The sequence below is a fragment of the Homarus americanus genome, unplaced genomic scaffold (genome assembly GCF_018991925.1).
Source record: "Homarus americanus isolate GMGI-L3 unplaced genomic scaffold, GMGI_Hamer_2.0 scaffold8148, whole genome shotgun sequence".
Taxonomy (NCBI): Eukaryota; Metazoa; Arthropoda; class Malacostraca; order Decapoda; family Nephropidae; genus Homarus; species Homarus americanus.
The window spans coordinates 557889-583822 of record NW_024721643.1 but is presented as its reverse complement, the minus strand read 5'-3'; the positions used below and the strand labels follow the sequence as shown (position 1 = coordinate 583822).

Here is a 25934-nt window from a genome sequence, read left to right as displayed (position 1 = left end):
GAATGGGGTTTGGTTATGTTAGGTAGGGTAGGAAAGAGGGAGAGAATAGGGGGAGGAATAGAGGAGGGGGTAGGGATAAAGGAAGGAATGAGGGAGACAGATAAAGACGATAGGAGGGAAAACATAAACTAGTACACCACACAAAGGCTTGGATCCCATGTGTGTGTGTGTGTGCGGTCTTTCACCCTCTTACGTAATGGTCTTATTGTGTGACTTAGCGAACCTCAATTTCCAGGCGTCTATAATCTGTGTTGCCTTCAATCTTCTGTCGTCTATACTTTGGCGGACATTATGCGCCCTCTGATGAAGATTGTTCGAGTATAATTATTTTTTTGTCTGTTGTAAGTATAATTATTTTTTGATTTCCTGTTCAAAAGTTAGAATTATTTGCTTTTATTTAGGTGTTTTGTAAGAAGTAGTAGTATTTATTTCGGGTGGGGGGGGATTTATGAACAACAATGATTACTTTTTTCATAGTTCCGTGTTACCTGTGCCGCCAATTACACCTTGATTTACTTGCAAGAGACTGACAAGTGTGTGTGGTAGTTATGTTAGGCCACACACACACACACACACACACACACAGAGATAGATAGATAGACAGACCTAAATCATTCTCAATTTTTGCGTTTATCGATCACCTGAAGATTACCCCCCCCCCTCCCCTTCTTCCCAGGTAACGTCGGGATGGTTGGGCTTCAGGTGAGTTAAGCCGTTGATTAATCCCGAGGCGATCCACATTTATTTATACACCTGCACATAAACCGTGTATTTTGGATCACTGTTTTACTTGAGATACGTAGGCCTATGCTAATTATCCAGTAGGTCTATAGTAATTATGAATTCGGTCTATAGTAATTATCAAGTAGGTCTGTATTCATTATCAAGTAGGCCTATAGTAATTATTTTAAAGGGTTGATATGCCTGGATGATAGAAGTTCAGCGTGTGTGTCTGTATGTGTGTATGAACTACCAGATGATTGTTTTTTCTTTTAGTTAAATGATGTGTGTATGATTACGTACTTATATACAGTATATATGTATGTATTTGTATTTCGTATTATCCTTCATGGCATCATTTGAAGTGTTCGTCGCACTTAATAAACATCATCACACACACACACACACACACACACACACAAACAAACAACTGTTTTGGGGTCACATCTGTTCCACGGGTCATCTTGTCTTAGTAAAAATTGACCTTGACCCATGCAGGTAATCCCCTACTGTCTCCTGGTCCCCAGACACTAGTGGATTAGGTCATCTAGGGCTAGGGAGTGACCTAAAGTGAGGTGAGGTCCTGTACACACACACACACACACACACACACACACACACACACACACGATAAGGACGACACACTTAACGAAGAGGACAGCGACACACTTAACGAAGAGGACAACGACACACTTAACGAAGAGGACAACGACACACTTAACGAAGACGACAACGACACACTTAACGAAGAGGACAACGACACACTTAACGAAGACGACACACTTAACGAGGGGAATGACAAAGAGTCCAGCCTTCTGCCACTTAAGGGCCAACTTGGTTCTCCGTATCAACTCATAACTCTAGTTTTAAGGAGCCACTTGAGTGTTAAGTGGCAGAATTACCTTGATGAGGGACACAAGACCTTGCCTAATGAGGTTATTCCGGGACCATCGATTTGTTGGTGCTGATGCCGTCGACGGTCCCTGGTACATGGTCCACGGTTCATGGTCCACGGTCCCTGGTACATGGTCCACGGTTCATGGTCCACGGTCCCTGGTACATGGTCCACGGTTCATGGTCCACGGTCCATTGTCCACGGTCCCTGGTACATGGTCCACGGTTCATGGTCCACGGTCCATGGTCCAGGTGCAGCGTATTAATCCTACTTAAATACTATCAAATGTGTACCTACAAATTACAGCACTTATCACTTAGAATGTACTTAAACGCCGCCTATAAGTACAGTATTTACCCACCAGAGGAACTATTAGCCTCTGTATCTAATGTATTCCAGACCTAACCGCAAGTAATTATTCCCCGGGGGCAAGAGAGAGCCAAGCCACAAATGGTGCGTAAAGCCGTGAGTCCCATGTTGGTCCCACGAGGTTTTAGACCTTGTGGATGGTGAGTGTTTAGGACCAGCCAACCCGGGAAGGTCCAATTACCTGGGATACAGCGCACCGTGATAATCAATTGATGATGGAACTGTGTATGAGAGAGAGAGAGAGAGAGAGAGAGAGAGAGAGAGTCATACCATCTTCTCCCTCTCGTTCTCACCCATCCTTTTACTCTCTCCCTTTCCATATTATCATCTTTCCCATTTATACTGTCCATCCTCCCCCCCCCTCTCACCTATACCTCCCCTTCCTGCACTCACCCCCTCCCTTCCTGACTATCATCTGCCGCTCCTGTCCGCCCCCCTCAGCCTCCCCCTCACCTACCATACAGTCCGCGTGACTCTTGCTAATGAACTAGGTCAATATGCTCGGCTTTTCTTGCCAATTTCATTTCGTGGACGTAATATCGTAGGGAGGAGGGGGTGTGAGAGTAAGGAGGAGGGGGTGAGGTATCTGTCTCACTCTAACACCTGACAGCTAAATGGAGAGAAGAGAGTGTACGAAGAGGTGATAAAAAACACAACTAAAGAAGAAGTATAAAGAGAAGGAGGAGGAGGAGGATAGAGAATAAAGAAGAAATACCAATAAAGTGGAATAAGAGGAGTTGGGTTGCATTACAGCGACGCGCCAGAGATAATATAATCACATGCAAATTTCCTTACTTATTCCTCCCTATATTTATACACCACGCAGGGGGCTCTAGGCTCTATATTGGACACAAGGGGCTCTAGACACCAAGGGCTCTATATAGGACCAGGGGCTTTATACAGGATGCCAAGGGCTCTATGCTCTATCTAGTTATGTGTGTATGTTTATGACCTCTTCATTTCATTGAGTCTAAGGTCACCAGCGAGGGAGGGAAGGTGACAGATTGTGTGTAATGAGTAAAGGGGTCTCTCTCTCTCTCTCTCTCTCTCTCTCTCTCTCTCTCTCTCTCTCTCTCTCTAGATGGAACACAACCTGTACTTTTTCCCCTCCTTTTGTAAATTAAAAACGAGTCATGATATCGGAAGCAGCTTAGCATATCAGATTGGGGAGGGGGATGAAAGGGAAAGGGGGGGTGAGAGGGGAAAGGTGGGGGGGGCTCTCACTAATTCGGTAATGAAGGTTGGTTAAGAGGTACTACCGGCCTAATGCTTGGGCCCCCACTCATAATAAATAGGTAGGTTAGAATTGGGTTGGGGTTGATTAGGACTGGGAACTATTAGAACCGGAACCAATTAGAACTAGGACCTGCTAAAACTGGGACCTACTATAACTGGGACCTACTATAACTGGGTCTTATTAGAACGAACTAATTAAACTGGGTCTTATTAGAATTGGGAGGTAATTGAACTGGGACTTCTGACCACCCACATTCACACAACGTCTCTCTCTCTCTCTCTCTCTCTCTCTCTCTCTCTCTCTCAGCGTCAGGATGAGCGCGCCTCACCCTCTGGTTTTGACCTTTAACCGATCTCCAGGGTAAACAATAGGCCGGTGGTCCAGGGGAAGGAGGGCTTGTGTGGACACATTGAAGGGGATAGTTCAGGGTTTGGTCAGCAGCCACCCCACCGCCACCTTGTTGATAAAAAGATAAAGGAATGTAAAGTTTTATGGCAAATTTACTGAATTTTTTTTTACTATCTGTCTATCCCTCTGTCTATCTGCCTGTTTGTCCATCCATCCATCCATCTGTCTGTCTGGAAATAAGTGGCATAGATTGTTGTATGAAGTCGATTGTGCTTCATTGTCTCAATTCGCCTCAGTGATGGCTGTGGTAGGAGAGCGCTTCCCTAGGGCGATTGTCTCCTGGTGTTTCCTGGGGTTTTTCCGCGTTGGGTGAACTTTATGTTTAATGGGAAAAAATAAGGTTAGGGTAAAGGTCTGCTGAGGGTAACATATTTATCTCGACTTTGTGTCTATTATTTGATTATTCCAGTTTATCCGTTATATATGTTATTACTTTTTATTACCTGTTTGTTTTTATTTTTTGATTCATGACTGATGTTTGTGTCTATGTTATCTCCATGTTCTTTATAATATTGCATCATGTTTGTTTAGAGTGTGCCTCTTGGTTTATGTCATTCATGTGTGTGTGTGTGTGTTTTTTTCTTGATCCATTTCTGATATTCATGTGTTTGTGTCTCCTGCAGGGGGGCGTTCTCGACGGTTCACCTGGCGGAGGTAAGGGACGACCCCTCGCGCGTCGTGGCCATCAAGATCATCGACAAGAAGGCGCTGAAGGGCAAGGAAGACTCTCTCGAGAATGAGATCAAAGTACTCCGAAGGTCAGTGTCGTTCTTGTATCTGTCACTCTCACGTCTGTTTCTCTATCTCTGTCTGTCGTCTCTGTGTCTCGTCCCTGTTTTTACTCCGTCTGTTAAACTGAAATCTCTCTCTCACTCTCTGTTTGTCTGTCATTTTAAATATTCTGTCAATTTCTTTTCTATTTCCTACTATTACCATTTATCTTTTTCTTATTCCTTCCGTTTGTTTCTCTCTCTCTCTCTCTCTCTCTCTCTCTCTCTCTCTCCGTCATTCTCTGTTCCTATTTCTCCGTGTCACATTCTCTCACCTCTCACGCCTCCATGTCTCATTCTTCATTTCTCTATCTCTGCCTTTTTTGTTTTTCTAGTCTTTCCTTTATCTTATTTTCCAAGCGTTACGAGTAGGTACTGTGACGTCATGGTGAGGTATTATGACCCAAATAATATAATGTAAGATAGAGAGAATATCAGACCAATACCTGACACCTGCAGTCCTGTCTACCTAACGTGAATTGCGTTCCCCTCCCAGGTATAAGAGTTAAATAAAATAAAATAAAATAAAAATGTATGAAAGGAATTATTCAATCGTTTGTAAATTAAAAAAAAATATCGAAAGATTGTGAAAAAACGAGGGATGATCCAGTAATTTAATGCGTGAAAAAGAAAAATGAAAAATGGCGAAAATAAGAAAAAAAAAATAACTATGAATGAAAAAGATTTATATTGTACAAGAATGTATGAATAGCTCAATAAATGATAAAAATATTTAGTGTATGATGACAAAATAAAGGAATAATTCACCATAGTCGTCATTTCCCGCCAAATCTTGCGTGTCATGCTACTCGCCTTCACCCAATTGTAGACACGCTATGACGTCATCGCCGGGGCTCCCAAACTCACTAACCAATTAACGAATAGTTGTTAGGCCGCTCTAATAATTGTATGATACACTTGTGATTTTTCCGAGACAAACTTAACGAAATTTATATGTGCCAGCAGCTCTATATGTGCCTGGTGTGATGTTAAGCTATGCCTTTCTGTGTGTGTGTCAGAGAGAGAGAGAGAGAGAGAGAGAGAGAGAGAGAGAGAGAGAGAGAGAGAGAGAGAGTTTTCGGGTACAAAAATTCAGGTGATAGGAATATATTTGTACACACACGACTCTGGGCCGGAGGGCGGGCGTGTGGGCGTGACTGAGGACGCTCCATCACCCCAGCATTTCAGCGGTTGATAATTTGATGAGTTATTACGCTCTTCTTTCTCTTATTACATAATGTTTGTATCACGTGAGAGATTAGGGTGTGTAATATCAACCCGGAGGAGGAAATTAAGACGTAATCAGGGGAAGACGACCATTTGTGGGTCAAGATTTTGTTTTTCCTCGTGGGATTTTGACAGGTGGTGAGCTGCCAGTCGTAGGATCAGTCTTCAGAAGATAGTGTTTTATATGTGTGTACAGGGGATGTTAATAAGTGTGCTTCTACCTAGTGAATAAAACTGTTTGTCACCTTAAGGGTCCACTTGTGATGTACAGTATCTTAAAGGATTTGTTTACGTTTCACACACACCTCACTCAAAAGACATCTCGTGCCAACTTGACCCATAACATGAGCCGTTAACAATGTGGATCGTGTGACTGGGCAGTTGACTTCAATATTAAAATCCATTAAAGAAAGGAGTGATGGTGGTGTGGCGGGTCCCAGTGAAGGTACAGTATACAGGTGTGGTGGTGCCTTCCATCTTCTACCTCGGTGCGTGGAGGTGACGTGTGGCAGACAGCTTGTTGATTGCCAAGACCTGCCACCTGCCATGTTCACACCACCACCCACTGCCTCAGGTACCACCACTACTCGCGCACCACACACACACACACTCGCCAACAGAGTTAAGTTACAACCCTGATAAAACACGACTCGTAACTCACTCACTCACTGACCGAGCTCTAACAGTATTACAGATATCTCTACGCTGGCAGAACAGGTTTAAGAAGTGGTTTGATCACCTGAGGATTAGACTCACCAGCTTATTTCACTGTAGATAATTAAACACCCTAATGCTGCCTTGGGATTAGGTTAGGTTGGTTAAGTTAGTTTGATTAAGTTAATTTGTGTTCGATTGGTTGAGTTAGATTAGGTTAGATCACATTGGTTAAGTTAGGTTAAATAAAGTTAGGTTAGGTTATGGATGGTTAATTTTAGGTGAATAAATTGGGGTATTAATCTTCACGTGATTCCAGTGATATTTCAAAGTTATTTTTGTGTTAAAATGTTAGTATAGACAAGGTATATAACACAGCATAAAGTCAACATATATGAGGAAGGTGTTCTAATATTTGGTCGACTTTTGACTCTATATTGAAAAGAGACCACTTGAAGAATACACACCCCAGTTTATTTCACCTAAGACTGATCACCCTGACGCTAACCTAACCTAACAGAAGGAGGAAGCTGCAGCGGGTCTATTGGCCCATACTGGTCAGTCCCATTTACACCCAATCCCTATTGCTCATATATCCATCCATTGTTTGAAGCTATCCAGCGTATTCAAGTTAATGATGTTCGGTAACTTGTTCCACTGATCCCCTACTCCACTTCCAAACCAATGTTTACCTATCGCGCCTAAGTCTAAATTTGTCTCATTTAAAACCATTGTTACGAGTTTGCTCCTGGTTGGATAGTTTGAATAACTTTGTAATGTCACCTTTGTTTAGCCCAGACTTCCATTTATACACCTGTTATCATATCGCCCCTCACTCTACGTCTCTCGAGGGAGTGCAAATTAAGATGCATTAACCTGTCTCTGAACTCAAGGTTCCTGATGCCCGGAATTAGTCGTGTCATTCTCCTCTGAATTCTTTCTAACGCTAACTAAACTAAACCAAACTTAACCTAACCTAACCAAACCTAAGTGAGTGGTGTCAACGATGTGTAAAGTTTCTGCTACCCATCGGTTCCTTCAATCATGGCAGGCGAAGTCTTATCTGTGGCCACACCTGTTATGACTCGCATTTCGATTTATTTATCAGCCAGTGAGAACGTTCACTCACCCACACACCTGTCTCACCTGTCAGTCTTCAGCCTCAGTAGGTGTGGACGGACACCAGCACCCCTTAAAGACACCTGCCCGAGCACACAGCGACCACTGCTTCACGTTACCTCTCATTTACCGACAGATGAATGAAAGGGAAAATTTAAGTCGTAATTTGTGTGAATACTTGTTAATGATCACCTGAAGAACCATCACCCCAGCTTGTTACACCTGAAATAAGCTGGGAGTTAATCTTCAGGTGACCCTATACACTTTGTGGTATTCACAGGTGCGCGGTGCATCACAGATAAACACAACTAGGTGTGGTAAATATTGTGTCCCTGCCGCCTCCACACACACACACACACACACACACTTTTTTCCGCTTCGTTGACCCGATACCAGTATGTACGAGTAATTTCCAGTCCAAATCAGGTTACTTGATGTGTGTAAGGTTCAAATCATTCTCTCCGCCCCCCCCGCCACAACTAGGTCAGGGGAGGGGGTGAGGTCGAGGAGGGTGAAATAGAACCCAAGCCTCATTAGGTCTCCATCCTAATAACCTCTGACCTTATGTAATTATTACTATTAATGTCCCGGTACTAATAGGGTGTTGCTTAGTATGACTGGACCCTAGTATGACTGGACCTTAGTGTGACTGGACCTTAGCATGACAGGGACCTAACCTAGTATATGACCTTCAACTGGTGGCTGCTGGGATGGGGGGAGCAACAAAGCATAACCCCAGACAGAAATGGGAAAATCGATAGGTTTCATCAGGTATAACTCTCCAGGACAGCAGAGAGCTTCGTGGACAAACCTTTCCTGGGATTAGATTGACCTGACGGGCAAAAGTCTTCTAGCGTCTGTCCGGGGGGGGTGGCCTCACCTCCTCACCCCCACGCACTTGCACGCTAGCTTTGCCATTGTGTTTGGTGGCGTGGTGATAAATCACCCTCTCCCTGCACACTTGGCCCCGAGTTAATGGTGTGTGTGGGTGTGTGTCTTGCCACTTGTAATACGGCTCTGCCTCACACTAGGGGGGCTGTTGCATAGTACATACACGGTTTGACTGCTGACCGGATTCTGGCGGTGTGTGTGTGTGTGTGTGTAGGGAGGCAAAAGAGAGGACAATAGTAGTATAAATTTCAATGTAATGATCTACACACACACGCACGCACGCACGCACATACACACACACACACATATCCTGACAGCTGGCCATTACGACGCTTAATACCATACCATCTGCTTCCCACCTGCGCTTCACCACAACCACCAGTTGCAGCACTAATGTATCCAACTTGGGTAAACAACACTGTAGGCTGGTGGACACGACGATCACTGGCTTGTGTCTTTTATCCTTTCATCACCACAAGTTTGTAAACACATTCTCAAGGATCTGTATATGGGGGTTAGGTTAGGTTAGCGCAAAGTTTGGTTAGGTTACGCTCAGTTGTGTTTGGTTAGGTTAGGAATCTCTTTTACGTGAGGAATATAGGATCGTACATGGGTTAAATTCATCACCGTAGCCGACAGCGATGAATTTGACTGTAGACCCCCATGATCTACGGTCTATAGATCATTTTGTTCTGTAGGAGGAGAAAGGTGGGTCACTGGGCCATTGGGTGTGTGTGTGTGTGATCCTTATGTATTTCTACGGTTTTAAAGACAGGGAGCCGAGATATGGTTAGCGGTGTATCGGGTGTTCTAGGGGCTGATCGTGCGTTATTTGAGGTGTCCCCCCAAGGTGCAAGTCGACAGCCCCCGACACCCCCTCACCCGCTGATCGACAGTTTTGAGGGCAGAGTTTAAACTTGGTAGGGAGGTGCGGGTGGCTTAGGGGATGGTCGTACGCTATTTTCCCGTCCTTCCACCCAAGCGAACTTGGTTAATTTATAAGACTTGTATTAAAAATGTTTGCAGTCTTATAAGGGCCGTTAAACATAAAACTAAGAATCGTTATATATAAAACTATACAACTGGTGCCTTAGGTACAAGAGTGAAAACTTGGAGTGGGTGTAATAAAGGCAGCAGCACCAGCAGGGGTTCAGTGATGCAGCATCAGCAGGGGTCCAGTGATGCAGCAACAGCAGGGGTTCAGTGATGCAGCAACAGCAGGGGTTCAATGATGCAGCACAGGCACACATTGGTAATGTATTTCTTTGTCGGTTGGGAAAATGGATGGGTGGCGGCGCGCGGCTCCACTACCCACAAAAAAGTTTATTCTTAAAATTTTCGAGGCTGAGTTTTAAACGATTAAACCTGTTACTTTGACGGAATATATTTTTATATTTTTGTTTTCCCCAGAAAAACTCGAAAATTGGTATTTCATCAGTGAATATAATTAATGTACATAAAGGGTCCCATGTTGTTATCAAGAGGGGGGGGGGGAGTTTACGTTTAGTATGGAAGTGAATTTTAAAAATTTCTCTATTTTCTCGATAAATTTCAGCTATAATATTCCTGTAAAACAAAATATTAATATACATTGTGTCACTGAAACGGTAAATGGCGTATATTACCGCTGGTGTTTCATTAAAATGGTGAGCATCGTATAATATCGCTGATGTTACTTTGTTTACATATTTAAAACAAAAGAAAGGCGACATGCGCATTAGGATTCCCGCTGGACTTGTCTTAAAACACGTATTAATTATTCACTTCAGTCACAAACATGCGTAGTCATGTGACAGGTATATGCTTAAGTATCATATTTCTTCCGTCTTAGTAAGTGCTCGTGGGGAGTGAGTCCCAAAATAGATACAATTTATTTATTAATTTGGAATTTGTAGTTGGTCAGGCAAGCTTTACTGTCCTGTGCGTGTGTGTGTTTTTTTAGGATGGATAAGGTGTGTACAAGTCTGCGTATATGTTAGCGAATATTTCTTTACAATAAGTGTGGCGTTCCTCTATCAGTCGTCACATTCCAGTGTAATTGACGCTTAAAAAAATCGACATCTACTGAACTAGTGAACCGATCGAAGCACAGAAATAGAAACTTTTAAATGCATTACAGAAATTAGGGAAAAGTAAGTGTGTGTGTGTGTGTGTGTGTGTGTGTGTGTGTGTGTGTAAATAAGGGTAAACCTCCCTCAATTTAATTAAAAGGTTTTCTGGTAAAATATTTTGTTTCCTGTTCATGAGTGATCTTAGCCTTGTATAGTTTTGTGGTTTATCTATATCGGGGTTGTTTTAGTTTATTACCTACACGCACACTTTACTAGGATATCGAAATCATGGCCGTCATCGATGTCTTTATATTTAGAAAATAGTTAGTGTTATATCTTTTGAAGTCTTAACCAAGTCTTAACATACTAACTTCTTATAGCCCCTATGACGCACGATGTCTTTCTTCGTAATTACTTTACTCTATTTTTCCCCAGAGTTAATTAGGATCTTGTAAAATTTGAGAATCATTCCTCAGGCAACGCAAGTCATGTTACAAGTTGACCCGTATTGAATCGTCCGTATAGATGTATCTCCTAATTTTAAATAATTGACGACCTGTGTACTTACTTAGAAAGCCATTAACTGCAACTAATAATAATTACGATACAATACATTAGAAAATAATTGGCAAGGATTAACAAGAAATAACAATAATTACGATCAGGGTTGGGCGATTTAAACCAATAGTTTAAACCAAACAATAAATCATTTTTTTTAATCTTAAGCTTTTTTGTTGGTTTTATTATTTTTTTGGTTGGTTTTTATTACTTACAGATGTTTTTAATGATTTATAGTGGATTTGGAAAAGGCATATGACAGGGTGAACAGAAAAGCATTGTGGGAGGCATTACAAGTGTATGGGGTGGGAGGAAGAATATTCAATGCAGTAAAAGCATTCTGAGAACAGCAGGACAACAGTAAGAGTAAATGGGAAAGATAGCAAAACATTTGAAATATATTGTGAGTGTTAGACAGGGATGTGTTATGTCCCCATGGTTGTTCAGTATATACATGGATGTGAACTATTGTACACTGGTGACAGTGGTGGTGATAAGCTCTCTTACAGGGCTGAATATAAGGGAGCCAAGTTGCCACCGTTCAATATAACTGGTGACTGCTTCTGTTTATGGCTGGGCTCTGAGCCCAGAATTCTTTAAAACTTTCAACTGTAAAAGTAGAATAGTTTTTCATGTTTTACGATGAACTTAACCTAAAGCATGTAGGATGAGTCTTGGTGTTTTTTCAAATGTGGCCTTTGTACAGTGTTTTTTGTGATGAATGTAATGTTTATGATTAATAGCACATTAAAACGTTATATAAAGGGCTAAAATACTTAAACATATTAAAACCAATATAATAGCATTAAAAACTTGTTTTTCAAAAGCATGTTTTTTGTTTAAAACAAGTGATTTTTGCCAACTCTGCAGTGCCCGTATGTTTTAAATCACCATTATATAAATTTTCTTAAAAATAGACAGTATCTTTACTATATAAACACGTTAGTTTTCGTTTTCTTCCAAAATGTTGTTAAGGGTAAAAAAAAAAAAGAAATGCGTCTGACCTAATACCTTACGTTTCGGCGCTTGGGGTCGCATTATGGTTACAAAGGTACTACTTTACATGCTGATCAATGATCTGGGCTCACAATTTAAAAAATCGAATAATTAGTCTTATTTAATCATTTATTGTTATTTAACGATCTTTGAAATAATTAAAGATATTTATAATTTTTAAAACTCAATTACACTGCCTAATCAATCAAAATGGTATTAATGATGTTTAAAATTATTAGTTGTACAATGTATGTCAAAAGAAGAAGAAAGAGGAAAGATAATTAATAAAAACAAAAAGATTGAGTTACAAGCACGTGATAGACCTTATAAAATGCAGTACGTATAGCAGTTTCGTTTCCAGTTCAATATTGTCATGATGTTCTTATATTTTTCTATTTTATCTTCCTTTAAATTTAATTTTTGGTAAATATAGTGTACTGTATACCCACAATTTTCTGTTTCTCCCTACAATTTCTTTTTTATCTTTATTATTTGTATTTTTTTTTCTTTTCTGGTTTGTTTGTTTCAGTAATAATTGTCATATTTTTATTTATACCGTGTCATGTATTAACATTTTCATTTCAGTCTTAAATAATCTAATGTGTGCATTATTTTTTGACAATTTGATTTTTCATTGCTTAATAACTTGGGAAAATATTTGTAATTTTTTTATTTACATTTTCTCCTAGAGTTTATGAATAAAGTTTGCTTGACAAATAAACTTTAACATTTTTTACTTAAACTTAAATTTTAAATAATTTTTATCAAGTAATTAATTGGAAAATTTTATGCCAATTTAGAATTTTTGTGATTCATAAAATTTTTTTGAGTGGCATGTTTATGTAATAACCTTTAATGTCCTTTTAACCACTAAAATACTTGATATAAATGTACGTAATTTTATTTCCAGTTATGCATGAGTATTTTTATTCTTTCCGAATGCCTTAAGTTTTTTGTTCCCTAATTAATTTTTATTACAGTTGTCTTTAAGTGGTTGCCATTTAAGGTCAAAACATTTTTAATTAATTTTTGTTTAAAATGTTTAATTGTATTTCTTAATTTTTTGTTATTTTTTCAAACTTCTTGCGATTTGCTTTCATAATATTTTTTACGTGTTTCTGTTGCCATAAAGGTCTTTTGTTGCCATAAAGGAGTGTAGAAGTGTTATCATAACAAGTGTGGACTTTTACAGACTGCAGCACCCCAACATAGTGCAGCTGCTGGACACTTATGAAGACCTTGAACACGTATACCTCATCATCGAGTTGTAAGTACCCCGCCAACACCCACAGGGAACGGGAGGTGGCACTGAAGCGACGCCTCGAATCATTGTCAAGAAAGGCGTACAGTCTAATTTGATTTCAAAATTAAACATCAAAATATAGAAATGTCACTTCGTTGATGTGAATTATAATTATGATTTAATTAGGGGTAATCTTGTAGGTTGGGGCGAGTGGTTTGAGCTGGCTTTGACTGATTCGAGGTGTGGTGGTGGCTAAGCTACCTCAGGGCCACACTAACATCCATACACACTCTCTAAACCCCTACAGAGGCTGCAACATGTGGCACACCGCGCGTCACGCTGGGGGAACAACCCTCACCCTCTTGGTATTTTTTTTTATTTTTTTTATTTTTTTACATTACTTTTGGAGGGAACTATGTGGACAGTAGAATGGAATGTCTTTCAAACGTTTCTCTTTTATATTGATGTAAAATTTGCCTAACACGTTGAAGGATCTTGAGTATGAGACACAGTAGTGATTGGTGTTGCCTGTAACGTCACCTCAGCTCACCTGGTGTTCCATTTTACTGTCCTAAACGGTCTCGCCGAAAATCCAACAATTACAGCCCACCTTTGATAGGATCATTCGTCGTGTTCTCACCTTGCTTTATTCTTCTGTATTCCAGGCTAACGCATCCCAACATAGTTCAGCTCTTAGAAACGTTTGAAGATAATCTCAATGTCTATTTGATAATGGAATTGTAAGTAATGGCTCTGCACACGAGAGCTTGTTAGTGCATCGTGACGCAGAGTTTTATCTTCCAATTGGTCCTGTTGGCAGCTCTTGATTTGTTATCTTCAGTTGTGTTGGCAGCCCTGACTTAACTCTTGCTGCTCTACTTATGACGTAATACAAAACCGTCAGCTAAGGCCCGCTCGCCCACACTATTAAGGCTTAAGGCCTGGCTGGCCACCCCACACTAAGGGCCAGCTCGCTCGCCCACACCACAGCCGCCCCACACCGCCCCGACCGTCACACGGCCCCGCTTTGCCTCGCCCGGGAGCCGATCTTTGTTTACCTCTGTGCATCCGCTCTCTCTCATCCGCTGCCTGTAATGCTCCAACACATTTGGGATTACTATTACTACTACTACTACTACTATTATTATTACTATTACTACTACTACTACTACTACTACTATTATTATTATTATTATTATTATTATTATTATTATTATTATTATTATTATTATTATTATTATTATTACTACCTCTTCACCTTGGCATGATACGCACTGCTCCAGCCATTTTATGGCAAATTTGCATGTTCAACATTTTCTCCTTTTAATGTTAATATGCTTTAGTGAGTTTTTATTTTCTCCTCAAGTTTCTCTATAATATTCTGGAAGCCACATTGTATTGCTACCTGGACTGAATCATTTTGTTTTTGCCAGAATGTGTTTGATGGCACAACATTTGTGTTTGATGATGTTATTACTTTTTGTGATAAATAAGATAATGTTAGGAATCAGTATTTCGATGAATAATGTTAAATGAAGGAATAAATTTCCCTGAATATTCATAGATTAATCTGAATAGTTAATAAAACATATGAACCATTTTTTATAAGTGTGGCACCAAGTTGTAGTAACACCTCCACAACAACAACGCTTCCGAGGTTATATGTTGTGCTTACCATCTATTACTGCATGTTGTTCAACCTTTATTGTGAGTGTGTCTAATAGAGTGCCTAGACTTGTGAAAAAAATCAATTAAATTTTATACCTTTACCTGCAGACGGACGGTGAGTGAGTGTTAGTCTACCGTCTCTTTCATAACCTGTTTCCTTATTAACATATGGAGAAACTTTAGGAGAATATTATAGAAGAGCTTTTGGAGAATATTAGGGAAACTTTTGGAGGGTTTTACAGGAGGAAACTTTTGGTAAAGAACTTAATATTTTTTAATGATGTTACAAAGTATATTACAGGGGTTTTAACTTTTTGGGGGATTACGGTATATTTTTTATCGGAACTTTAGGAAATATGATAATATATAATTAAATGTTTTTGTGAAGATTAATTAGGGCGACTTATGGTTCTTTTATTATTTTTTTTATTGATAATTATTGTTGTTTTACAAGAAAATACTTATATAAATATTTAAGAAGTTTTATGATCTTGCTGCTAATACATATTTTTATGGTTAGGTTAGGTGAAACGACGGATATTGTGGTCAATTATATTTTTGCAAGGGAAGATTTTTTTAAATATTACAAAATGTTCAAAGTTTAATAAATTATATCTTACAATAGTTTTTATGGTATATATTTTTTGTTTTTGAAGAGAAAGTTTGAGAAAGTATCATTGGTTTTATATATTCTTAATTATTTTAACAAGTTGAACCTTTTGGAAAACATAAAAGTAATTGGAAAAAATTTGATAAGGATAATTTTTAAGTTTTTATTAATATTGTAGTGTGAAGACTTTGACAATATATTTTTTTATTATATTTTGTTACTTTCATCAAAATTATTCTCATTAGTTTTTTCTTTTTCGATATTTTGGAATATTTTTTAGAAAGCTTGTAAACAATACATACGGATGAGTTATTAGATAATTCTTACGATAGCCACGTAGATTGTTATCATCGGTAGGGATGTTATCAGATCTTTACTGTCTGTTATATTTGTAATCTGTTTTGAAGATTCTACAAAATATACAGTTATAAGAATACAGTACAGAAACCCTCATTAGGAAGGAAATATTCTTGGTAGGGAACTATGAGGAGAATAATAATAATAATAATAATAATAATACAGGTAATAATAATACTTCAGTGTGCCTAGTAAGCCTGAGACCCTCCTGCTAGGCCTACACGCCCCTTCTCACTAGGCCTACATGCCCCTCCTCACTACAACCCCGGCATGTCTTGAAATCTCACCCCTTCCCCCTATGGACCTCTACTTGTATGTAAATTTGTCTCATAACCACGCACCTTTTCATCTGATTCTTCTCCAAGTGGTTACTTCGCCGGGCTGCCTGGAGACTACTTCGCCGGGAAACCAATCGCGGTGAAGTAAGTCATCAAGCTACCCGACCGGGAATTACCAGCTGAGTAGCCACTTCATTTTTAATTATGCAGTTTATTGGTTTATTTCCCAATTAAGCTTGTATATTCCCCAATTAAACCACGTACTCTATTTCCCAATCTTATATCTGGCATTATTTTAATTTCCTAAGTAACGTTGTTTCTCGAATACGTATTTCTCAATCTTTTTGTCTACTAATTTTTTTATAGTATATATATTTCTCAACCACGTGTTTCGTCAACCTTATTTCTGTCGCATCATTCCTAACTGCGTATATTCCCCCAGCATCATAATCTTCAACGACTGTACGTGTTTCATATCCTTGTACAGCTGAGCACAAAATTCCCTGGACACTTTGTAATATGAGGTATTTAATTTCTTGAGGATCGTTAGGTGATTGTGATTTTAATGTAGTTTCTTAGTTTATTTTTGTATTAAGGAGTATTTTTTCCCATTCTGTAATTCCGACAAAACAGGTGATGAAAAGTAGTGTAATTAGTGATAAAAAGTAATATATTTAGTGGTGAAAAGTAGCGTAATTAGTGATAAAAATTAACATATTTAGTGGTGAAAAGTAGCGTAATTAGTGATAAAAATTAACATATTTAGTGGTGAAAAGTAGCGTAATTAGTGATAAAAATTTACATATTTAGTGGTGAAAAGTAGCGTAATTAGTGATAAAAAGGAACGTATTTAGTGGTGAAAAGTAGCATAATTAGTGATAAAAAGGAACATATTTAGTGGTGAAAAGTAGCGTAATTAGTGATAAAAAGGAACATATTTAGTGCTGAAAAGTAGCGTAATTAGTGATAAAAAGGAACATATTTAGTGGTGAAAAGTAGCGTAATTAGTGATAAAAAGGAACATATTTAGTGGTGAAAAGTAGCGTAATTAGTGATAAAAAGTAGCGCAATTAGATATAAACTAATCATATACAGGGGCCAGAAGTAGTTACCAGATATTACCAAGTATTCAGGGAAATTTTGTCCTAATCTCTTATTAATTATTTCCCATCTACGTCATTACTTATTTCCCAACCGTGGGTGTCTCAGTAAAGGTGGTGCAGTACTTTATTTCCCCCAACCAGTTACGGTTCTCTCAATTAGATTATTCCTTTGTGTACAGTACTGTGTGTTGGTATTGCCGGAGTACTAAGACTTTCACCTCTTAGCAGTCTTTATGTGTGTCCTGCAGTGACCTGGTGTGTCCTGCAGTGACCTGGTGTGTCCTGCAGTGACCTGGTGTGTTCTGCAGTGACCTGGTGTGTCCTGCAGTGACCTGGTGTGTTCTGCAGTGACCTGGTGTGTTCTGCAGTGACCTGGTGTGTTCTGCAGTGACCTGGTGTGTCCTGCAGTGACCTGGTGTGTCCTGCAGTGACCTGGTGTGTTCTGCAGTGACCTGGTGTGTCCTGCAGTGACCTGGTGTGTTCTGCAGTGACCTGGTGTGTCCTGCAGTGACCTGGTGTGTCCTGCAGTGACCTGGTGTGTCCTGCAGTGACCTGGTGTGTCTTGCAGTGACCTGGTGTGTCCTGCAGTGATCTGGTGTGTCCTGCAGTGACCTGGTGTGTCCTGCAGTGACCTGGTGTGTCCTGCAGTGACCTGGTGTGTGCAGTGACCTGTCCTGCAGTGACCTGGTGTGTCCTGCAGTGAGTGTGTCCTGCAGTGACCTGTGTGTCCTGCAGTGACCTGTCCTGCAGTGACCCTGTGTGTCCTGCAGTGACATGGTGTGTCCTGCAGTGACCTGAGTGTGTCCTGCAGTGACCTGGTGTGTCCTGCAGTGATCTGGTGTGTCCTGCAGTGACCTGGTGTGTCCTGCAGTGACCTGGGTCCTGCAGTGACCTGGTGTGCAGTGACCTGGTGTGCAGTGACCTGGTGTGTCCTGCAGTGACCTGGTGTGTCCTGCAGTGACCTGGTGTGTCCTGCAGTGACCTGGTGTGTCCTGCAGTGACCCGGTGTGTCCTGCAGTGACCCGGTGTGTCCTGCAGTGACCCTGTGTGTCCTGCAGTGACCTGGTGTGTCCTGCAGTGACCTGGTGTGTCTTGCAGTGACCTGGTGTGTCCTGCAGTGGCCTGGTGTGTCCTGCAGTGACCTGGTGTGTCCTGCAGTGACCTGGTGTGTCCTGCAGTGACCTGATGTGTCCTGCAGTGGCCTGGTGTGTCCTGCAGTGACCTGGTGTGTCCTGCAGTGACCTGGTGTGTCCTGCAGGTGACTCAGTGGCGACAGAATAATATAGGCTGATGATGATGAATGCTGTTATATTAGACTCCTCTGGACTCTTGATTTTGCTGTGGTCATATCCTGTCTCTGGTATATTAAACGCCCATGTTCAAATTCGTCTACCTTCAACTGTGTCTCTCAGAAGCAGATAGCAGTGACGTGTGTTTGTGCGTCAGGGCGTATTAAGTGATGGCCGTAGTTACGTATGTTCAAGGTAAAACTATGGCCGTATAATTTGTTTGAGCGAGCGAGAACCACGGCGTTGACTCCCCACCACCTGCCTCCTTCACCCGAACTTCCCGGTACTGTGGAAAGTCCTTCTCTTGTCGTTTTGTTATTAATTATTTTAAGTTGTAAGTCCATGCGTTTACAAGGCAGTTTGAGGAAGGTTAAGACAAGTGTTCAGTTCATCTTGTAGACGCTACTGGAGGCAGGCTTTAATATCTCTTCCTAATGTTTATGATTTTTCGAAGGTTTTGGAAGTAGAGTGTGAGTGACGCCTCTGATGTGTGTTTCCCTCGTGCCTCTTTAATATGGTGGTGGTGTGTAAAAAAGAAAAAAGTACTTTTGTTAATAACGTCAATAGTTCGGGTGAACATATTTGTGTGAGTCTGTGAAGTTTTGTCCCACAAGAGGAGGGTGTGGTGGTGATGGATGGAGGTGTGGGGCGATGGTGGTGTGGGCGAAGAATGTGGGGTTCATGAAACCTGGGTGGTGTGGGCGCGCCCCTGGCTCCCGCTGCCTTGAGATTTGCTCTGTCTCCTTCAGTGGATTCCTCTTTGTGTTTATTTATCAAAGTGTAACATTGTTGTTGGTTGTGAGCGCTGCCTCTGTCGGGGAGTTGTGGGTGGGTGGAGCCGCCACCCACACCACGCCCCTCCCTCCCTGCACATTATTACATCATGTATTGATCCATACTCGACTAGTCTTGACACTCTCCATGTTCAACTATACTTCCTGCCATCACCAGCAGTGTTGTCCACACATTTCAGGACATTTTCTCAAATGTTCAGTTGTGTATTTTGACACGAATAAATGGAAGAAGTTTTAGGATGGACGGTTGTTAAGGCTGGTGGCGAGGTCCTCACACTACACCCCCTCTCCCTAGCTGCGACACACACACAGGTCGCACCGCCTCATTTGTACTCATCTTGATATACAGTTTTTTCCCATTCTCCGTCTTTGTAGGACTTTATGTACACATGTGTTTAACTGTACTGTGGAGGGTCGCCGTGGTGATGTTTGGGTAGTGGGCACAGTAGGACAGCAGGTCCCGGGCGGGGCAGGGCAGGGCGGGGCGGGGCGGGGTTCACGCATGACCACCGCCCTTTAGCCTCTCGTGCAGTCTTCATCACCTGCGGCTGTCATCCTCACATACAGCCAACCTGATTGGCTTTTATTATTAACCAATTATATACTGTTTGGCTTATCTGCCAGTCAACCAGCCAGAGCCTCAAGACAGTTGGTAATTGGCTTAGGTCAGGGAGTCAGCAGGCAGCTTGAGGCAGCATCTGACTAGTTCAGTTGCTGGCCAACCATTCAAGAGGGCCATTCAGGCGGTCACACCGTAGTTTATCTAGCAGTAGATTTAAGATCACCACTGATTAGCCAGACTGGCAGCCAATCAGCTAGAGCCTTTGCATGGTTCATTCAATCATTCGAGAGGGATCTCGAGTCGACCACAGATTGGGGTGACAAATAACCAATCAGTAAGGGCTTTGAGGCGGGCACTGATTACCTTAGTGCCGTGCCATTGAACAGAAGCATTGAGGCGACTACTGATTGGCTGAGGCAGTGAGGAGGAGGAGGAGACAGGTGATGAGGACTGAGGGGGGGCTGACCAGCGGTGCAAAACCTGCCATAACAGCATGTTGTCTTGCACCCCGGCGCTCTCAACTCCTGATTTTAGTTTGTCACTCATCACGATGGCATTGCTTAAACTCGTCAGCAGGAGGGTGGGTTGTGTACAAGTGTTTCCCAGCCACGGGTGATGGTGCCACCTGACCCTCCCGCCCATGGCATGTAAACATCCTCTCTGGTGACACTACCCGGCGCTGCTGGTACAGGCGGATGGTCGTCCTCATCTTCAAATAATTCTTTATTCACTTTATTCTAGAATTTATCATAACAAGACAGCCAAGTTTTATGTATATACACGTATGTCTATGTTTATATGCACAGGTAACAAATACATTACGCCCATACAGTGTTGTTTGGCTCCCAAGTATGATGTGTTGTTCTACCAGACTCCAGGTATGGATTCTACAGCAGACATAAGTTCTCTCTCTTATTTTTAAACATGTAAAGATGCCGGCAAGAATAACACGACACAATAAGAGTATATAAGGAACATTAAACACTAGAGTAGGTATTAAACATCCTGGTCCCCACAAGTGTTCACTCCTTGGACAGTGGAGTTATTTTCACCCGGGTACAACACACTGGATCAGGTGTATGAAGGGGTCTTGGAAGTGAGGGGCAGAGGGATGAAAGAGGACTTGGACAATGGGTAATATAACACTAAACTAGAACCTTCCTCACGACTATAATTCTTTATTTTTCTTTTTAAGTTTTATTATTCAAAAATTTTAATGGGTTTCAGGTTTCCTATGGCGTCTCCAGCCTGGCACCAGGTGTGTGTGTGTGTGTGTGTGTGTGTGTGTGTGTGTGTGTGTGTGTGTGTGTGTGTGTGTGTGTGTGTGTGTGTGTGCGTGTGTGTGCGCGCGCGTGCGCTGGCTGGTTTGGTATTCATGATGTAACACAACACAGTGCGTTGGTCTCTCTCTCTCTCTCTCTCTCTCTCTCTCTCTCTCTCTCTCTCTCTCTCTCTCTCTCTCTCTCTCTCTCTCTCTCTCTCTCTCTCTCTCTCTCTCTCTCTCTCTCTCTCTCTCTCTCTCTCTCTCTCTCTCTCTCTCTCTCTCTCTCTCTCTCTCTCTCTCTCTCTCTCTCTCTCTCTCTCTCTCTCTCTCTCTCTCTCTCTCTCTCTCTCTCTCTCTCTCTCTCTCTCTCTCTCTCTCTCTCTCTCTCTCTCTCTCTCTTTTACACACACCTTAGCGTCTTGGATAGGGTCATATAGAGACGGAGGAAGGTTAGAGGTCAAATATGGTGACCCAGGGAGGTGAAGGTAGAGGAGGGAAAAGGTGAAGAGAGGAGATAGGGGAGTTAATGCTTACATAATGTACAAAAAAAAGGGGGAGTTTGGATTTTCTTTAAGGGAGATGGAACATGACGCCGCAGGGTATTGGGCGAGGGACGGAGTGAAGGGGGAAGAGAGGTGAGGGAAGTAGGCGGGTGAGAGAACAGGAGAGGTGAGGGGAAGTGAGGGGAAGAAGGAGAGATTGGAGGTAAGATAGATGAGTCAGGTGAGTGTGTTGTGGACGGGGAGGTCTGTTTACCTATGTGTGTGTCAGTTGTGTTTGTTTGGTTTAATGTGTTTGTTTACTCACGTGTGTGTATCAGTATGTTGTTTGTTAGTGTTTGTTTACTCACGTGTGTGTATCAGTATGTTGTTTGTTAGTGTTTGTTTACTCACGTGTGTGTATCAGTATGTTGTTTGTTAGTGTTTGTTTACTCACGTGTGTGTATCAGTATGTTGTTTGTTAGTGTTTGTTTACTCACGTGTGTGCCAGTAGGTTGTTTTTGTTTAATGTGTTAGGGTTTGTTTACTTTTGTGTCAGGTAATGTTCTGTTTACATATTTATCTGTTTACTAAGTAGTGTGTATTTATTGCATAGGGTGGTGTTTGTTTGTTTGTTAGGTTGTTTCTGTGTTAGGTAAGGTAGGGGAGGAGAGGGAGTTGGTTGGAAAGTGGATTGTTGTGCACTGGACTGTGTGTTTAAAGGGGACAGTTTGGTTAACGTTTTAGGGCCGAAGCGCACGACAAGTTGGTACTGGGGGACTGATACCCGCCCTGAGGTCATTGTGTATAGGGGTGTAGGGTGGTGGATAGGTAGGATAGGGTGGTGGGTAGGCAGGATAGGGTGGTGGGTAGGGCTATAGGGTGGTGGGTAGGTATGATAGAGTGGTTTCAATGTAAGTTAAGGTGTCTGGAAGGCAAGATGAGCGAGACTGGTGTGAGAAGTTTGGCGTTGACACAGAGGTCGGAAAACATCGACACAGTACTCAGAACACCTTAAACCAGAACTCAGAACACCTCGAGACAGCCAGAACTCGGAACACCTTAAAACAGGGTCGATCATTCCAAGTGTAGCCATTTCTCACAGTGTAGTGTAGTGTAGCAAGACAGGTTAGGTTAGGTTTTTGATACATTTTATTGCCGTAATTAAACACATCCTGCTCCAACCCTTTCTAGCTCGAGTCTCAAGGGCTAACACTCCAACACACTAAGTGAACTATGGATGCATAACACCGTAGAGTTGATCAGCTTAATACAGTCCTTGTTGATGGGAACGTGTGGGAGGTGGCTCTCTGTGGGTGTGGGAGGTGGTAAAGGTAGAGGAGAACCTCCTCCTCAGAAAAATCAATTCTAAAGTTGTGGACATCCGGCATCTCCTCCCCCCCGCCTTCTTCCCCCTCACCCCCCTATTCCCCCCCTCACCCCCTATTCCCCCCTCACCCCCTCTTCCCCTCACGACCTCTGCCTCCCTCCTCCACACCTTACTCTTCCCTCCTTCCCACCTCCCACCACCCCTACACTATTACCACCCCTACCACCATTATCACCCCCACCCTACCACCCACCATCCACCATTACACCACCACCATTACCACCATTATCACCCCTACCATTACCACCCCACCATTACCACCACCACCATTATCACCCCTACCACCATTACACACCCCTACCACCATTACCACCATTATCACCCCACCATTACCACCATTATCACCCCTACCACAAATCCACCACCATTACTCCACCTACCATTACCACCCCTATTACCCACCCTACCACACCCCTACCACTATTACCACCCCTACCACTATTACCACCACCATTACCAACCACCCCTACCATTCCTACCACCATTACCACCCCTACCACTAATACCACCCCTACCACTACCACCCCTACCACTACACCTACCACCCCACCATTACCACCATTATCACCCCTACCACCATTACCACCATTATCACCTAACCACCATTACCACCTACCATGACCATAGTTACCACTATGACCACCCCTACCACCATGACAGTTACCACTATCACCATTACCTGTACAATATATTATTACTTGAACCACCACACACACACACCACACACCACACACACCACACCACACACCACACCACACACACACACACACCACACACACACACACACACCACACCACACACACACACACACACATGTACACCATACTCACACCATACCCACCACACCCACCACCACACCACACACACCACACACACACACACACACACACACACACACCACCACACCACACACCACACCACACCACACACACACACACCACCACACACACACACACACACCACACACCACCCACACCACACACACACACACACACACACCACACCACACCACCACACACACCACACCACACACCACCACACACACACACACACCACACACACCACACACCACACCACACACACACACATGGCCACACCATACTCACACCACACCACACCGCACCACACACACCACACCATACACACACATGGCCACACCATACTCACACCCTCGCCCTCTACAATTAGATTTCACGGGTAAAAGGAATTCTTCGCTTGACTGATCGCTAGTAAGTTGATATTGTTTCCTGTACCATACCACCTCTCCTCCTCCTCCTCCGTGACCTCCTCCTCTTCTTCCTCCTCCTCCTCCGTGACCTCCTCTTCTTCCTCCTCCTCCTCCGTGACCTCCTCTTCTTCCTCCTCCTCCGTGACCTCTTTCCTCCTCCATGTCCTCTTTTTCCTCCTCTTCTCCCTCTTCCTCCTCCATTTGAGAATGAACCCAAGTCGTGTTGATGACTGTAGATGTATAGAACAAATTATTATCCAACTTCACATACACACTACAGTATGAAAGAAAACGATGGACAGGAGAGAATTATGAGAACAAATATATATATTGTGCAACTGGACATTATAAAGGGGTCGCACGTAACGTCATAGATCACATGGCAGTCTGATGACGTCACGGGCGACAGCTGACCGACCAGATAATCTGTTTAGTTCCCACATATTTATAAACCTTGACACTGGTGGGCTCTCGGGTGCGTAAACATACACAAAAGAAAGTCCAGGGGTGATCAGTCTATCGTGTCCCAACAAATGAGAAGCTGCAGAGCACAATGAAGGGAGCAGTAATTAACGGGAAAGAATGGAGGTAGGTTGTAAACAGAAACGGCTTTGTAAATACTCACTTCATTAAAGGGAGGAACAATGCAGTAGTTATTCACCAGATAAACAAAGTGAAAAGAATCCCATAGTTATTTAGAGCAATGACTGTCATGGCTAAGATTACCACGGACGTCACCTTGTGTTCTGAAGTAGTAGTTGGTGGTTGAAAAATCTTAGTTGCTGAAGCGCAGGGAAATATTTAAACCGTAGATTAGAAGAAGGTGGATCATGTGAAGGTTAAGAACTCCAACTTTTGTTTTCCCTTAATGATTATACTGATGGTTTGGTAAATTGTGAACTTGTTATTTATTATTATTATTATTATTATTATTATTATTATTATTATTATTATATAAGGTGGAGAGGCTGGAAAATGTATATAAATAAAAATTAGCATTATTATTATTACATAACTGTAGGAGAAATAGGAAACTACATTTCTACTTGAATCTGTTACAAGTCCTGACAAAATTACAACAAACAATAGTTTAACAAAACCTCTGTGTTGAACCCCAAATTTAAAAAAAAAAAAAGACAAAACATGAGATATGAACCCGTCTTTGGCGATACTTTAAGCAATGCCATCATAGGTGTATCGTAGTGTTAGCTTAGTGTGTGGTGTAGATTTTAACGTAGGCATAGTTTTGTGATGTAAGTCTCCAGAACAGCTGTTGAGTGCAGGTCTGTATTGGCCCTAGGAGTTGGCACTCTCCTCATTGTACAGTTCCCCTCACTAGTGTGTTTACAGGGGCTCCTCATATAAAAAATTCGCAAATCATTATCTTTCAAGTTTGTTTTTAATATTGTTTTAATTTGATTATATAGCAAGTTTACTATTGCTAGTTTCCTAATGAGCCCCAGTAAATGCACTAGTGAAGGGGACTGTACATGTACAAGAGCAGCAGTGGAAGGAGGGTTGTTTGGTTTGGTGATGGAAATGAAAGAAAAAAAATGTAATTACTAGTATTTTCTGCTTAATCTCCATATTATGACCCACTTCACCGGCGAATAAATGTCAGTGTTGAACTTAGATTACCATTATTTTACCATTATGTTGTTATTTTAGTTGCTTAAGCCCTCCCAACCCCCTCTCCAACTTGCCTGACAAAGCCTCGTGTACGCCGCTGGTTCATGGTGTTGTACATTAAATCGAGGTCATGGTGTCTATTAAT

The 25934-nt window shown here is 41.9% G+C and overlaps 1 protein-coding gene across 1 annotated transcript in view; it reads left to right on the top strand.

Annotated features, from left to right (window-relative positions):
• The first annotated feature begins 1650 nt into the window (after positions 1–1650).
• The window catches only part of LOC121861799 (calcium/calmodulin-dependent protein kinase type 1-like), a 65898-nt gene continuing 41614 nt past the window's right edge, over positions 1651–25934 (top strand). Inside the window, exons 1-3 of the mRNA XM_042359722.1 lie at positions 1651–1866; positions 4233–4387; positions 13088–13162. Of these exons, the coding sequence (XP_042215656.1) occupies positions 1651–1866; positions 4233–4387; positions 13088–13162 (446 nt within the window). The remainder of the gene's footprint in view (positions 1867–4232; positions 4388–13087; positions 13163–25934) is intronic.